The following is a 16,240-nucleotide window of genomic DNA, read 5'->3' on the forward strand; positions in this document are numbered from 1 at the left end:
TGTTATACGCAACTAATGAATCATTGAACACTACACCAAAAACTATTAATGTACTATATATTGGCTAATTGAATTTAAATAAATTTTTTAAAATAGCTGAATCTCTGAAAGAATAACAGGTTCCGTGTCATTTTTATACACTGTAATCCCATCCTCCTCTTCCCAGTTTTGAGCTCTCCTTGAAAAACAACAGCCTTGTAACTATGGCAGCTGTAAAAACTATTAGCCTAGCAGCCAGGGAGGGAAAAGATTGGGTTTGGAGCTCTCCAAAAATCCTATCCCCAGAGAATTGTCCCTATTTATCCTGTCTAGAAGCTAGCTAAAAAGCCTCCTATAAGGGTTTTGTTTTTTTTTTTTAAGATTTTATTTATTTGACAGAGAGAGAAGGAACGAACACAAGCAGGGAGAGCAGCAGAGGGAGAGGGAGAAGCAGGCCCCCTGCAGAGCAGGGAGCCTAATGTGGGGCTCGATCCCAGGATCCCGGGATCATGACCTGAGCCACTGAAGGCAGACACTAAACCCAATGAGCCACCCAGGTGCCCCAGGGTATTATTATTATTTTTTTAAAGATTTTATTTATTTGAGAGATAGAGAGAGCACAAGTAGGCAGAATGGCAGGCAGAGGGAGAGGGAGAAGCAGACTCCCCGCTGAGCAGGGAGCCCCATGCGGCACTTGATCCCAGGACCTTGGGATCATGACCGGAGCCGAAGGCAGACGCTTAACGACTGAGCCACCCAGGCGCCCCCCCAGGGTATTATTTTTAATTGACCTGGTTCAGGGCTCATTCTTTGTGAACAACTCTCTCCCCTCCCCGTTTTGTACCCTCTTCCCCTCCCCCTCATCAAAAAATCAGCAGCAATTGCTAAACATCACAGCAACTTGAAGTAGCATTATCATTTAAGGCCAACAAGAGGCAAAACAAAAAAGAAAAAAGGAAAAAAAAAGGAAAATAAAAACACAAAATATTCAGAGGATATTTGAAAAGCTCTGACATATTCCTGGGAATCTGGATCACCACACACATGTGTAGGACAGTGTATATGCCCAGGAAAGATTTGAGAAAGCTCTAATTTCTGACATCTGGCTGACTTTGAGACTCTGTACAAGGTGAAATTAAAGGCCAAAAAAAGCTATACAATACCTGACAGAACAATGAAGATATGCCTCACCCAATACATTTACACAAAGGCTCTTGGAAAAGGCTGTGAGACTTATTGATTCAAGGAATTTAAGAGAAGCTCTGCCCAATCATTAGCTGACCCCTAAATTAACTGAGCAGATCCTTGATTGGCTGCACATAACAAAGAAAACAACATTTACAGACTCAGTCTACAAAGTTACTAAAGAAAAAGAAGAACAAAAACAAAGAGCAACGTCTTGAGAGCTATCTGATTTGAGTTGCCAAATTATATCATTTAAAATGCCCAGTTTTCAACAAAAAAATATGGGACCTGAAAAGAAAGAGGAAAGTATGGCCAACACACAGAAAAAATGCAATAAATAGAAACTGTGCCTGTAGAAACCGAAATGTTGAATTTATTAGACAAAGATGATAAGTTGACTATTATAAATATGCTCAAAGAAAATATAACTAAAGAATTAAAGGAAGACACCAAAAGCAAAGGCAACAAAAGTAAAAATAAACAATAAATAAAGTGGGACTTCATCAAACTAAAAAGCTTCTGTACAGCAAAGGAAACCATCAACAAAATGAAAAGGCAACCCATGGGATGGGAAAAAATATCACTCATTAATCATCATCACTCAACATCACTAATCATCAGGGAAATGGAAATCAAAACCACAATAAAGTATCATGGCACACCTGTCAAAATCGCTATTATCAAAAAGACAAGAAAGATCAAGTGTTTAGCAATAAAATAAAAACAAAACCTTGACATTTTTGACAACACGGATGTACTTTGAGGGCATTATGCTAAGTGAAATAAGTCGGACACGGGAAGACAAATACCATATGAACTCACTTATATGTGGGATCTAAAAACAAAAAACAAACAAAAAAAAAACCAAGCTCATATATACACAGTATAGACTGGTGGTAGCCAAGACAAGGGGAGGCAGGTGGGCGAAATGGATGAAGGGGGTCAAAAGGTACAAATTTCCAGTTATAAAATAAATAAGTCATGAGGATATAACGTACAGCATAGTGACTATAGTTAATAATACTATATCACATATTTGAAAGTTGCTACAAGAGTAAATCTTAAGAGTTCTTATCACAAGAAAAAAATTTGTAACTATGTATAGTGATAGATATTAAATAGACTTATTATGATGATCATTTTCCAATATATACAAATTATCATTACATTGTACACTTGAAACTAATGCTATGTCAATTATATCTCAATAAAAAAAGAATTAGAAAAGGTATGAAAACATCTCAAAAAATAGAGACTATCAATAAAGTATAGAAATTGTTAAAAAGAACAAATAAAGAGAAGGAAATACGGAAAACTCACAAATATGTAGAAATTAAACAATACACTCCTAAGTAACCAATAGGGTCAAAGAAATCTCAGGGGAAATTAGAGAATACCCTGAGATGAAGGAAAACTATAACACAACATGTCAAAACTCATGGAATACAGCAAAAGCTGTAATTAGAAGTAAATTTAAGGGGCACCTGGGTGGCTCAGTGGGCTAAGCGTCTGCCTTTGGCTCAGGTCATGACCCCAGGGTCCTGGGATCCCTGCTCAGTGGGGAGTCTGCTTCTCCCTCTGCCCCTCCCCCCACTTGTGCGCACATGTTCTCTCACACACTCTCCTATCAAAAATAAATAAATAAAAAATTTTTTAACAAGGTTTAAAAAGGGACGCGTGGGGGGCGCCTGGGTGGTTCAGTCGTTAAGCGTCTGCCTTCGGCTCAGGATCCCAGGGTACTGAGATCAAGCCCGCATCGGGCTCCCTGCTCCGCGGGAAGCCTGCTTCTCCCTCTCCCACTCCCCCTGCTTGTGTTCCTGCTCTCACTATCTCTCTCTCTGTCAAATAAATAAATAAAATCTTTTAAAAAAAAAAAAAAAAGGGTGATGCGTGGGTGGCTCAGGTCATGATCCCTGGGTCCTGGAATCGAGTCCCGCATCGGGCTCCCTGCTCAGCGGGAAGCCTGCTTCTCCCTCTTCCTCTGCTGCTCCCCCTGCATGTGCTCTCTCTCTCTCTCTCACAAATACATAAAACCTTAAAAAAAATTTTTATAAATAAAATAAGAAATAAAAGGTTTAAAAAAAAGAAGTAAATTTAAAAGGCCTTTAAGCAATAACCTAAACTTCCACCTTAGGAAATAGAAAAAATAAGAACTAAGCCCTAAGTGAAGAGAAGAAAAGGAATAATAAAGACAAAAGCAGTAATACATGAAATAGAGAACTGAAAGCAATAGAGACAATCAACAAATCTGAAACTGTCTTTGAAATGATCAACAGTAATGGAAAATCATTAGCTAGACTCACCAAGCAAAAAACAAAAAAAGAGAGAGACTCAATTTGCTACAATTGAGAATGATAGAGAGAATATCACTATCAACAATAAAAAGTGAGGGAACAGGGCGCCTTGGTGGCTCAGTCGTTAAGCATCAGCCTTCGGCTCAGGTCATAATCCCAGGGTCCTGGGATCAAGCCCCTCATTGGGCTCCCTGCTCAGAGGGGAGCCTGCTTCTCCCTCTGCCTCTGCCTGCCGCTCCCCCTGCTTGTGTGCTCTCTTTCTCTCAATCTTTCTGTCAAATAAATAAAAATAAAATCTTTAAAAAAAAAAAAGATAAAAATAGAACTACCCTGAGATCCAGCAATTGCACTACTGGATATTTACCCAAAGAATACAAAAACACTAATTCAAAAAGATATATACACTTCTATGTTTATTGCAGCATTATTTATTATAGCCAAATCATGGAAGCAGCCCAAGTGTCCATCAATACATGAATGGATAAAGATGCCATACACACACACACACACACACACACACACACACACACACATACACACAATGCAGTATTACTGAGACATTAAAAAGAAATGAAATCTTACCATTTGCAACAACATGGATAGAGCTAGAGTATAATGCTCAGCAAAATAAGTCAGTCAGAGAAAGACAAATACCACATGATTTCACTCATATGTGGAATTTAAGAAACAAAACAAATGAGCAAAGGAAAAAGAGTGAGAGAGAGACAAATGAAGAAACAGACCCTTAACTAAAGAGTACACACTGATGGTTACCAGAGGGGAGGTGGGGGGGGGTGAAACAGGTGATGGGGAGTAAGGAGGGCACTTACCATGATGAGCACTGAGTAATATACAGAAGTGTTGAATCACTATATTGTACCCCTAAAACTAATATAACACTGAATGTTAACTACACTGGAATTAAAATTAAAAACTTAATAAAGAAAAATACCATTTAAATAAAATAAAATGCATGTAAACAAAGTAGTTGATTTCAGTAAATAGAAAACCAAAAATTGACACACACACACACACACACACACAACAAAGTATGAGGTAATATGATGAACAAGTGTATGCCAACAAATTAGATAACCTAGATGATATGGACAAATTCTTAGTCAGTTGCAAACTTCTAAAATTGATTATAGAAGAAATAAAAAATCTGAATAGCCCTGGGATAACAAGAGATTGATTAGAAATCAAAAAAACTTCTGATAATGAAAAGCCCAGAACCAGATGGCTTTGATGGTGAATTTTACCAAACATTTTTTTTTAATCAAACATTTAAAGAAGAATTAGCACCCGTCCTTCACAAACGATTCCAAAAATTGAAGAGAACACTTTCCAACTTATTCTGTGACACCAGTTTTACTCCATCGTCAAAACCAAAAACATTTAAGAAAAGAAACCTATGGGCCAATGTCCCTAATGAATATATATGCAAAATTCCTCAACCAAATACTATCAAACTGAATCCAGCAATATGTACAAAGGATTTTCACTATGTACAACAGGGAATTATCCCAGGTTTAACATCAGAATATCAGTCAATGTAATATACCATCTCAATAAAGGGCAAAAAACACATTATCACTGTAATAGACACAGAAAAAGTACTTGAGAAAATACAACACATTTTCACAGTAAAAACACCTAAAACACTTGGAGTAGAAGAAAACTTTCCCAAGTTTGTAAATGCAATCTATGAAACACCCACAACTAACATCATACTTAATGGTGAAAGACTAAATGCTTTCCCCTTAGATTAGGAAGAAGGAAAATATCCTCTCCTGTCACTTCTATTTAATACCATAGTAGAGGTTCTAGCCAAGGCAATGATGTAAGAAAAAAGAAATAAAATTCATCCAAATTGGAAAGGAAGGTATAAAATGGTCTCTAGTCACAGATAACATTAATCTTATATCCCAAAGAACACAATGAAAATGATCAGAAATAATGATTTTAAGGTTACAGGATACAAGGTCAATATACAAAAATCAACTGCATTTCTATATACTAGCAGTAAACGATACAAAAATTGATTTAAGAATATAATTTCATCAAAAAGAATAGAATATTAGGAATACATTTTTAAAAGAATGGCAAGACCTGTATACTGCAAACTACTAATCACCACTGAAAGGAATTTAAAAGGACATAAATAAATGGAAATTAAGGCTATCCAATTTTCATAAATTGCAAGATTTAATATTGTTAAGATGGAAATACTCTCAAACAGATTTACAGATTCAATACAATTCCTATCAAAATCCCAGCTGCTGGGGTGTTTTGTTCTTTTTTTGTTGTTTTTATAGGAATTAGTAAGCTAATTCTAAAATTCATATGAATTTTCAAGGGTCTCAAATGGGTCAAAAATTTCCTTAAAAAGACCAAATCTGAAGGACTCACATTTCCCAATTTCAAAAATTACTACAACACTAATCAGTACACTGTGATATTGGCATAAGGATAAACATAGATAAATAAAATAGAATTGAGTCCATAAACTCTTACATTTACAGTCAAGTGTTTTTTCAATAAGTATGCCAAGATTCTGAGATAACCGGACATCTATATGTAAAAGAATGAATCTGGACCTCTAAATAACACTCAAAATAGATAATATATTTTAAATGCATAAGCTAAATTTCTTAAAGGAAAACATAGGAACAAATCTTAATGACCCTGGATATTGTATAGCTACAAGACATGATATTAAAAGCACAAGTGACAAAAGGGGAAAAAGGATACACTGCACTTAATCAAACTTTAAAACTTTTGTACTTCAAAGGACAAAAAAGAAAATGTGAAAACAACCCGCAGAAGGGGAGAAAATATTTGTAATTCACATATCTGATAAAGGACTTGTATCCAGAATACATAAAGAACTTTTGCAATTCAACAACAAAAAGACAAATATCCCAATTAAAAATGGGTAAAGAATTTTTTATTAGTTTCCTATTGTTACAATAACAAATTACAAACAACTCTGTGGGCTACAACAGCTCAGTTTCTTATCTTCTACTTTTGTAGGTCAAAAGTCCGACTCCAATCTCAACGGACAAAAACCAAGATTTCAGCAGGACAACGTTCATTTCTGGAGTTTAGTGGAGAATCTATTTCCTTATCTTTTCCTATCTTCTAGAGGCCATCGTGTTCCTTGGCTCCTCACCCTCCCCTTCCATTGTCAAAGCCAGTAATGGACATGCAAATATTTTTCACATTACATCACTCTGATACTGATACTTTTCTGCCTTCTATTTTCATGTTTAAGCACCCCTGTGATTATATTGGGCCCACACAGATAATCCAGATTAATCTCCCCATTTTAAAGTCAAATGATTATCAACATTACTTCCAATTAAAACCTAAATCCTCCATTGCCATGAAACATCACATATTCACAAATTCCGCAGATTAGGATAAAGACACTTTTAGGTGGTCGTTATTCTGCCTACCGTAGACATGAATAAACATTTCTCTAAAGAAGATATACCAGTGCACAACAAGCATATGAAAAGACATTCACCATCAATAGTCACTGGGGAAATGTAAATGAAAACTGCAGTGAGAAGCAACTTTGTACCCACAGGGATAGATATAATCAAAAAGAAGGACATTAACAAATACGGGCAAAGGTGTGGAGGTATTAGAACATTAAAACACATATTCATTGCTGGTAAGAGTTAGGAAATGGTGCAATTTCACTGGGAAAACAGTATGATAGTTTCTCAAAAAGTTAAACAATTATCACATGATTCAACAATTCCACTCTTCAGTCTATACTGAAGAGTACTGAAAACCTGTCCATATGAATTTCTAGATTTTTTTCTATTTCTGTAAAGAACACCATTGGGATTTTGATAAGGACTGTAATAAACCTGTAGATCACTTTGGGTAGTATAGACATTTAAAAATATTAATTCTCCCTAACCATGAACACAGGATGGTTTTCTCTTTATCTGTGCCTTCTTTAATTCCCTTCGTCGATATTCAGTGTATAAGTCTTTCACCTCTTTGGTTAAGTTTATTCCTAAGTATTTTATTCTTTTTTTCCTAATGTAAACACAAAAGATTCTGAATAGCCAGTGCAATTTTGAGCAAAAAGAACAAAGCTGGAGGCATCACACTTCCCGATTTCAAACTATATTACAAAGCTACAGTTACCAAAACGGTATGGAATTGGCATAAAAAAGACATATAAACATATGAACAGAATAGAGAGCCCACAAATAAATCTGTGCATTTATAATCAACTAGACTACAACAAGAATGCCAAGAACACACAGTAGAAAAAAGACAGTCTCTAATAAATGGTGCTGGAAAAACTGGATATCCACATGCATAAGAATAATGGAATTTTATTCAGCCTTAAGAAAGAAGGAAATCCTGACATCTGTGACAACATGGATGAACTCAGAGAACATTAAGTGAAATAAGCCAGACACAGAAAGACAAATATTGTATGATCTTACTTACATGTGGAATCTAAAATAGTTAAACAACAAGAAGGAGAGTAGAAGGTGGTTACCAGAGGTGGGAGGGAAGGGGAAATAGGAAGATGTCGGTCAAAGGGCACAAAGTTTCAGTTCTGCAAAATGAGTAAGTTCTGGAGATGGTGACTATAGTTAACAATACTATATCGTACACTTGAAATTTGCTAAGACGGTAGATCTTAAGTGTCCTCACCATAAAAAGGATGTCATAACAATGTTTTAACAATATAATTATAGCAGCATTATTCATAATAGCCAAAAGATGGAAACAACTCAAATGCCCATCAGCTGATGAATGGATAAACAAAAGGTAGGCTATCCATACAATGGAGTACAGTCTGGCCATAAAAAAGGAATGAGGTAGTGACACATACTTCAACACTGAAGCAACTTGAAAATATAATGCTGTATCAAAGAAACCAAACACGAAGTCCTCACATTTTATGATTATATTTATATGCAATGTCAAGAACAAGGAAATTTATAGACATAAAAAACAGATTAGTGGCTGCCACCGGCTGAGGAATAAGAAGAGGGAGTGACTGCTAATGGACATAGAGCTTCTTCCTGGGGTGATGAGAATGTTGTAGAATTAGTGCTAATGGTTGCACAACTCTTTGACCATCCTAAATACCACTGAATTATATACCCTTAAAATGTGTGAATTTTATCGTATGTGAATTCTAGTTCAGTAAGCTAGTATTAAAAAGAATAATCTCTTAAATCTCTTAAAAAGAATAATATCTCACTTCTAACAGACGATTTGACCAGCCTGTGCAAGCCACAGTTCTCCAGCAGCCCCCCCACACTTCCCACATTCACTTTTTATTAATCTGAAAGTTATTAATGCTTGAGAAACCCAGAAACACAGAGGGTTAAAAATGAAATTTGGAACTTAGCTATCAGACACGTTTTGAAAGGGTGCATGTCGCTGGAGAAAATAAACTGAATTGGTAGATTTAAGAGGATTGAACTAAAGAAAGTCTAGGAAGCGGTTAAAAGGCAAATGTTTTCGCATGATATGGTTAACATCAGTTGTTATTCTATAAAGACTGATTAAATCTATCCAAATTTGAGGGGACGGAAGTGAGTCATTCTAATGAAGCAGGAAGAGTTATAAATATGAGCTGCATGCATTTAAACATGTGTACAATAGTTCCTGATTGCAACTGGGAGAAAGCTTCCATCAATAACTTTATGAGCCATATCACAATGCAGTGGAGAAAAGATAGTAACATAAGAACCTGAGGTGAAACTGAAAGCATTCATGCTTGCTACTGTTTAGAGCAAGGCTCCAAACTTTTTCTGTAAATAGCCAGACAGTAAATATTTTAGGCTTTATGGGCCATATAACTGTAAAAATTAATAAAGGGAAACCTCACTAAAATGGAATTGGGAGGCCAGAAGAAGGAGCTCTCACGCCCTGCCACTAGACTTCAATTACAGGAAGAAACGTGGATTGGAAAGAATCATCAGTTACAGGTCCCAAGGGGAAAAGATGTTACCTTGCAACTCCTGTAAGAAATCGACTGCCCCAGCAACTCAGCCAACAACAAACCGTCATCATCCTGAACTCCTGCTTTTCTTCAATGGACTCTCCTTCAAAATAACCACTCCCAACTTCCTCCTCCTCCTCCATAAAATGAGGTTCCTCTCTTTGGTTGTTGGACTAGCCTATGGTTTCTGCCATAGCTTGTTTGTCCCGAATTACAGTTCTCCGCTATTCCCAAATAAACCCAGTTTGGCTGGTAAAATATCTTATTTTTTGTAAGATTTTATTTATTTATTTGAGAGAGAGAGAGAGAGCACGCACGAGAGGGGGTAGGGTCACAGGGAGAAGCTGAGCGCGGGGAGCTGGATGTGGGGCTCAATCCTGGGACTCCGGGATCATGACCTGAGCCCAAGGCAGACACTTAACCGACTGAGCCACCCAGGTGTCCCTTTAAACTGTCTTATTTTTAAAGTTAATACAGCTCTCTCACACCCATTCAACTTTGCCTTTGTAGCACGAAAGCAACCATAGACAACAGACAATAAAAGCAGCCATGTTCCAACCGTAGTTTACTTTAAAAAACAGGCAGCAGGCCACATTTGGCCTGTGGATCACAGTCAGCCAACCCCAGTTTAGGGGACAAGGACAAAAGTTATGTGAGTAGTGAGAAAGACAGAAACTGGCCTGGGACTCACAGGTATTCCTCAGACTTCAACTTGTCTACTCCACACCAGCAGTTGGATAGCCTACCTTTTGTTAAGTATCATCAGGTTCAAATTTGAAAATTCTGCTCAACCTTCAGGTTCTGGCTCATGTTACTATCATAGGAAAAGACCTTGCTACCTGGCTGGAAGTAAAAACACTGTCCTCTGAGTTTCTATATCACCTTCTTATAGATCTCTTTTTTTTTTTTTTTTTAAGATTTTTTATTTATTTGAGAGAGAGGACGAAAGCGGAGTGAGGAGCAGAGGGAGAAGCAGGCTCCCCACTGAGCAGGGAGCCCGACGCGGGGCTCGATCCCCGGACTCCAGGATCATGACCTGCATGAGCCGAAGGCAGCCACTCAACTCACTGAGCCACCCAGGCACCCCGTTATAGATCTCTTTCAACACATTTTGCACTTTTCTTAAACCAATACTGTTGGTATGTAGGTTTTACACTTCCTCAGTGCATAAAAAAAATTCTTACTGGGCGGAGCATTGGAGGAAAGGCGGAGGCAGGAACCGACCAGGAACCGGTTGCCCTAGGCCAAGGCAGGGGGCGACGCGGGCTGTGTCCCAGCCGGGCTGCCACCACTCCCGCGCGGCGTCTGCATGCGGCACGCTGTCAGCGGGGACTCCACGAGGGAGCAGAAGCGAGCCTACAGCAGGAGCTGAGCGGCGCCACCTGCGTCCCAGCCCCGCCCCGCTACGCCACCAGCGCCGCCCACGCGGAACCCCCCTCCCCGTGACTGCGCAAGGGCATGGTGGGGCGGCAGTGGCAGGATATGTCCCTACTGTGCCAGCTGTGGGCCTGTACGAGTCACTCCCGGACCACAAGCACCTGGGCCGAGACCCGAGCCTGTGCCAGGACCTGTTGTCCTCCCTACATTCAGGCACCTGCTAACGCTATCTGCTGGCCTATCTGATGACGCAAGCCTCCTGATGCGAGCCTACCCCCACACCCGCCACCCCTCACTGTGCCCGCGACACATAATGCCTGCGACCAGTGGCTGCAGGATGCCCTTCACGTCGGCCGCTGACAAGTTGGGGGGCAAGGGGCATGCACTTGTGCAAAAGGCTGAGAAACTCACCCCTCAGCAAGTAGTTAAGACTATAGTGGCTAGATTCCCCCGTAGCACCTCACCTCACAGGGGCGCAAGGCCTCAGAGGCCAAACTGCCAAGCCCCTCCCTTCTGTCTTGGGTTAACTATGGCATGGGGCTACAGCCTCTGCCGGTGAGGCACTGGACTTCCACTCGTCCCACATGTGCGCATCCCAGCTTGGCCAACCTTCAGTCTAGCGGTGAGTCCCAAAGCATCTTGCACTCCTTTCAGCATCTCTGAGATTGGGACAAGTGCCTGATTCCGACCGCCTTTTCACTTTTTGCTGCTATCGGCAGCTACTGGCTCAGGGGCATCCCCCCTCTGGTTGCTGGGTTCCACTGTCCTAGACAAAGGCTTCAGGACCTGTTCCTGCACCCACCCAAGGCAGGGAGGGCTAAGGCTCCATGCTGGATATTTAAATTTAGGGGCCTGCCTCCTGGGGTGATGATAAATACTCTCTGAGCTTAAAAAAAAAAAAAAATCCTTGGACGCAATAACTATGTTTTGTCCTTCACATTCCCTACAGCGTCAAATGCTTTTCCTGGCACATGAAAGTCACTTAACAAATAATTATGGATACTGTGTAAGTGCCAACAACGAGGCAGTATTCACAATGAGGTATTCACAACGAGGCCACAGAAGAGATACAATTTATAATACTGGTGGAACAACATGAAATTTTTAATCCTCTGCATGTCATTTTAGCGAATCTTAAAATATTTGAAGCATGTGAAAGCATCGAATAATTATCTTACCTGGATACATCCTTCATCAATCTTGCCCCTTTCAGGATCAATTTTAAAATGTGCAGTTTTTTTAAAGCGGTACATCACAGGAAGTGAGTTGGATCGATTTTGCATAATACAAAGAAGCTCTGAATGTTCACCCATGAAACAAGGTGCAAAATTAAGGACCTTTCCTGGATCAAACTGTAGTAAGACAGGAAATCCTGTGCCTGTCAGTGCTAATTCCACTTTCTGAAAACGATCACCTGTAGAAGCAATAATAGCTTTTTAACAAAAAAAGTGTTGGGAATCCGGAATATATTTGCTCGGTCCAAATAGTGTCATCTGAAAGACCTGATGAGACATGGGTAGCCCATTTATTATATAAAATAGACACGGTTCCTGCTCTCGTGGTCTTCACATTCTAGGGAGGTGGCATTGACAATAAAATAAGGAAATATATAGCATTTCAGACAGGATAAGTGCTCTGGGGAAAAGTAATGTAGGGTGAAGGGGAGCACAATTTGTCACCCAAAAATATGCCTCTTTGGCATAAGGATTAGGTTTTTTTTTAAAGATTTTATTTGTTTATTTGTCAGAGAGAGAGAGAGAGCACGCACAAGCACGGGGAGTGGCAGGCAGAGGGAAAAGCAGGCTCCCTGCTGAGCAAGTAGCCCAATGCGGGGACTCAATCCCAAGACCCTGGGATCATGACCTGAGCCAAAGGCAGACGCTTAGCAAACTGAGGCACCGGGGTATCTCTGGCATAAAGATTATTTTAAGCTGACTATTGTTATGTAACAGCAGATACAGGAAAAGCTCTGAAAACTACTGGGAAGAAACTCTCATCAAAGAAGGCAGACACTTAAGTCTGCCTAACAACCATACCCTCCCTTACTGTGACTTGAAAACCTCCCATAACTGGCTGCCACACTTCCACATCTTTTGTCTTTAGCTGGAGATGGCATTTAAAGTGATGGCTCCAGCCATTTGGGGGAGTCACTCAGTTTTCCTGGGTCTCCCCCATGTATACAGGAGGCATACATGTAAACTTCTGTTTGCTTGTTTCCCCCTCTTAAACTGTCTTTTTTTTTTTTTTTTTTTAAGATTTTATTCATTCGTGAGAGAGAGAGAGTACGAGAACAAGAGATGGGAGAGGAAGAAGCAGGCTCCCCACCGAGCAGGGAGCCCTACACCGGGCTCCATCCCAGGACCCCAGGATCATGATCTGAGCTGAAGGCAGACGCTTAACTGACTGAGCCACCCAGGTGCCCCCCCTTCTTAATCTTTTATTAAGGGGGGTCTCAACCAAGATCCTAGAGAGGTAGAGGGGAAATTATTTTTCCTCTCCTACAAGGGTAAGACAGAGCACAATGTCTTGGGGCTGCTCTTTTATATGGGAAAGTCCAAAAAGGCCTCTCTTGATAGGGAGACATTTGAGCAAAAATATAAAGGAACTCAGGAAGAAAATCATGTGAAAATCCAGGAAAAGTGCATTCCAGACAGACAGAAGAGCAAGTACAAAGACTCTAAGGTAGGAATTTCCTTGGCATGTTCCAAAAACCCTAAGGGACCAAATATGGCTGGGTAAGAGTAGTAGAAGAAGGATGAGAAATGGTCATATTTAGGGGCGCCTGGGTGGCTCAGTTGTTAAGCGTCTGCCTTCGGCTCAGGTCATGATCCCAGGGTCCTGGGATCAAGCCCCGCATCAGGTTCCCTGCTCAGAGGGGAGCCTGCTTCTCCCTCTCCCACTCCCCTTGCTTGTGTTCCTGCTCTTGCTATCTCTCTCTCAAATAAATAAATAAAATATAAAAAAAAAAAGAAATGGTCAGATTTAACATATAGTTTTAACGGGAAACTTAAAATTTGCTGATGGACTGGATATAAAATAGGAAATTGAACACATGATAAATGGTGATGCTAAGGTCTTGAGCTTGAGCAATGGAAGAGATAGAATTGCCATTTCTTGAGACAGGAAAGACTGTAGGAGGGACAGGTTGTAGGGAAACCAGGAGGGTTTTTCTGGACATGTTAAGTTTGAGATGCCTAATAGATATCCAAGTGGAAACGTCTGCTGGGTCACTTAATGTATTTACTAGTTTAGAGTAAAGACCAAGGAGGAAGTCTTGGAGGTTTGAGGTGAGAAGGGAAGGTATGTGATACTGATCTCATATTGTGAGAAAGTGAAGGAAAGGAGGAATGCAGCAGGAATGTCAACCATCTTAAAGGACCCACTTGGGGTTAGTGATTATAGAATAAAAAGTAAAACAGCACAGCATGGTTTTATGCTTTTCCCCAGCACAATTAGCTTCCCAGGTGCAGACCCAGGGTAGGCTAAGAGTTGAATTTAATCAGATTAGAGGTTTGCCACTCAGTCACTATGGGATACGGGCCAAGAAACTTAAGTGTACATGGAAAAAAGGTGATTAAAATAATGGACAGGGGAATATAAGCTGGGCAATAACATAAACATGAAGTTTTGGAGACACCAGAGAGGAGGTAGGAACTATAAACTATAGGCTCTAATTGGGTGAATGAACAGTTTTACATGGAGAGCATTGTAACTAGAATTCAAAAGATGATTGTGTATTTCTTCACTGAGGCTCTTACTAGCCAACCCTAGACTCTAAATTACCTTTAAGGCAAACCTACCATCTCCATCTCTGGCCATTCAAAACCAGATTAACTTGCAAGACTCAAACAAATCTTCTGTCTGTGATAGGCAGACAGAGCTCAAATCACAAACCATGACACAAATAGTAGAAATTTCTGTCCTGGGAAAATGGTGCAAGCCTGCTCAACGGTATCACTCATCCTGACACACAAATCTTCTCAACTCTTGACTTGCCATGGCTCATCTTTCTAGATCCAATCCCTCACCTGTCTCTATCTTTATTTTCTCTTTGATCTGTCTGGCTAAGCTAAACTCCAAGTCTTGCCATTTTCCTCACTACAGCCCAGCTAATACTACCTGAGAATATTAAGAAGTACAATGCATCTCGACATGTGGCCTGCAAGGCATATGCACTTACCGATACCCCATAACAGGATACTTGTACCCTATTTACTAGAGCTCCAGTTCTAGGTCTTGTCCTTTGACTGTTACTGAATGTAGACTCTAAGAGCTGAAGGCCTGGTAGAGACGGAATGGGTCGTTTGTTCCCATATTAATCTCTAAGAGAAAACATAGGCTTAAATGGGAAAAGAAGCCAGGTTGTTTTTTTTATTTTCTTTTTTCATTCCTTAACTCTAGATTATCATGTTTATCTAATGTCATTTAAAAATAATGAAGTCATCTAAATTTCAACTTGGAAAATTGTTATGTAAATGATTCTGAGCTTGACTTCTTTCTTAACATGCCACAAAAGACATTTTAAGGTCTCTTGAATGTTTGCATTTTTGTTCGATTCAATAATTATACACTTTTATTAAATTGCCTCTAGAAACATGATATCCAAACTCTTAAAAAATTTAAACTGCTATACATTTGATGCTTATGTTCATTTCGCACTTACTTTTGATGGTTTTACTGTTATCATCCCTCAAAAATCCATCTTTACTTCCCACAGAGTCAAATCTCAAAAAGAGAGCATAGTCCTGCCTGTGTGAAGGATCATTATTCTTTTTACCATCAGTCATTAGCCTGTAAAAAATTACAAGCAATTATTTTGAAGGCAAAGATGATGCACTCTATTACCTGTCAATAGGAATCAACCCAATCCTTAAATCTATGCAAACAGATGAAAGTTCAGGAATAAAAATATAATTGTGATCTATTTTCCAAAATTACTGCCCAGATACAGAGACTTGCCAAAAGAAGCCCACAGTGTAAAGATTCAGAAAACGGTTTCATGACAACATCTGCAAGACAAAAGTAATTTAAATATACTAAGTTGTAAAGGTCCAGCTCCAGTGTCACTTTCTATGTAAAGGATTTTCTTTCCAAGCCGAGTTCATTGCTAGCTAAGGGTTCTGTTCAATTCTCTAGTTCAATAGTCCTTCTTACCTTTGGGTGTAACTGCAAATCTCTGTTCCATATCTCTCTTGCCCTGTGGACTAAGCACATGTTGCTGGCCACATTCTCCATATTCTTAGAGGAGAACAAGGGATTTGGAGAACAAGATTTGATAAGAGCCAAATCTTGTCAAAGGAGAAAAGGAAAGGAAAGACGGGAAGAGGGAAGAAGGACCAAAGTCAGAGACGGGTTACCTCTAGACCTGCGTGTTGACTGTCTTTACTTGCTTACCCAGAGGGCAGCTATT

General features: G+C 39.6%; 1 protein-coding gene across 1 annotated transcript in view; it reads right to left on the bottom strand.

Moving 5' to 3' along the window:
• Nucleotides 1–16,240, bottom strand: part of CFAP47 (cilia and flagella associated protein 47) — a 495,766-nt gene that overhangs the window by 456,827 nt on the left and 22,699 nt on the right. Inside the window, exons 7-8 of the mRNA XM_078064042.1 lie at nucleotides 15,494–15,621; nucleotides 12,009–12,244 (exon numbers count right to left, since the gene is read on the bottom strand). Coding sequence (XP_077920168.1) covers nucleotides 12,009–12,244; nucleotides 15,494–15,621 — 364 coding nt within the window. The remainder of the gene's footprint in view (nucleotides 1–12,008; nucleotides 12,245–15,493; nucleotides 15,622–16,240) is intronic.

This window comes from Halichoerus grypus, chromosome X (assembly GCF_964656455.1).
Source record: "Halichoerus grypus chromosome X, mHalGry1.hap1.1, whole genome shotgun sequence".
Lineage (NCBI taxonomy): Eukaryota > Metazoa > Chordata > Mammalia > Carnivora > Phocidae > Halichoerus > Halichoerus grypus.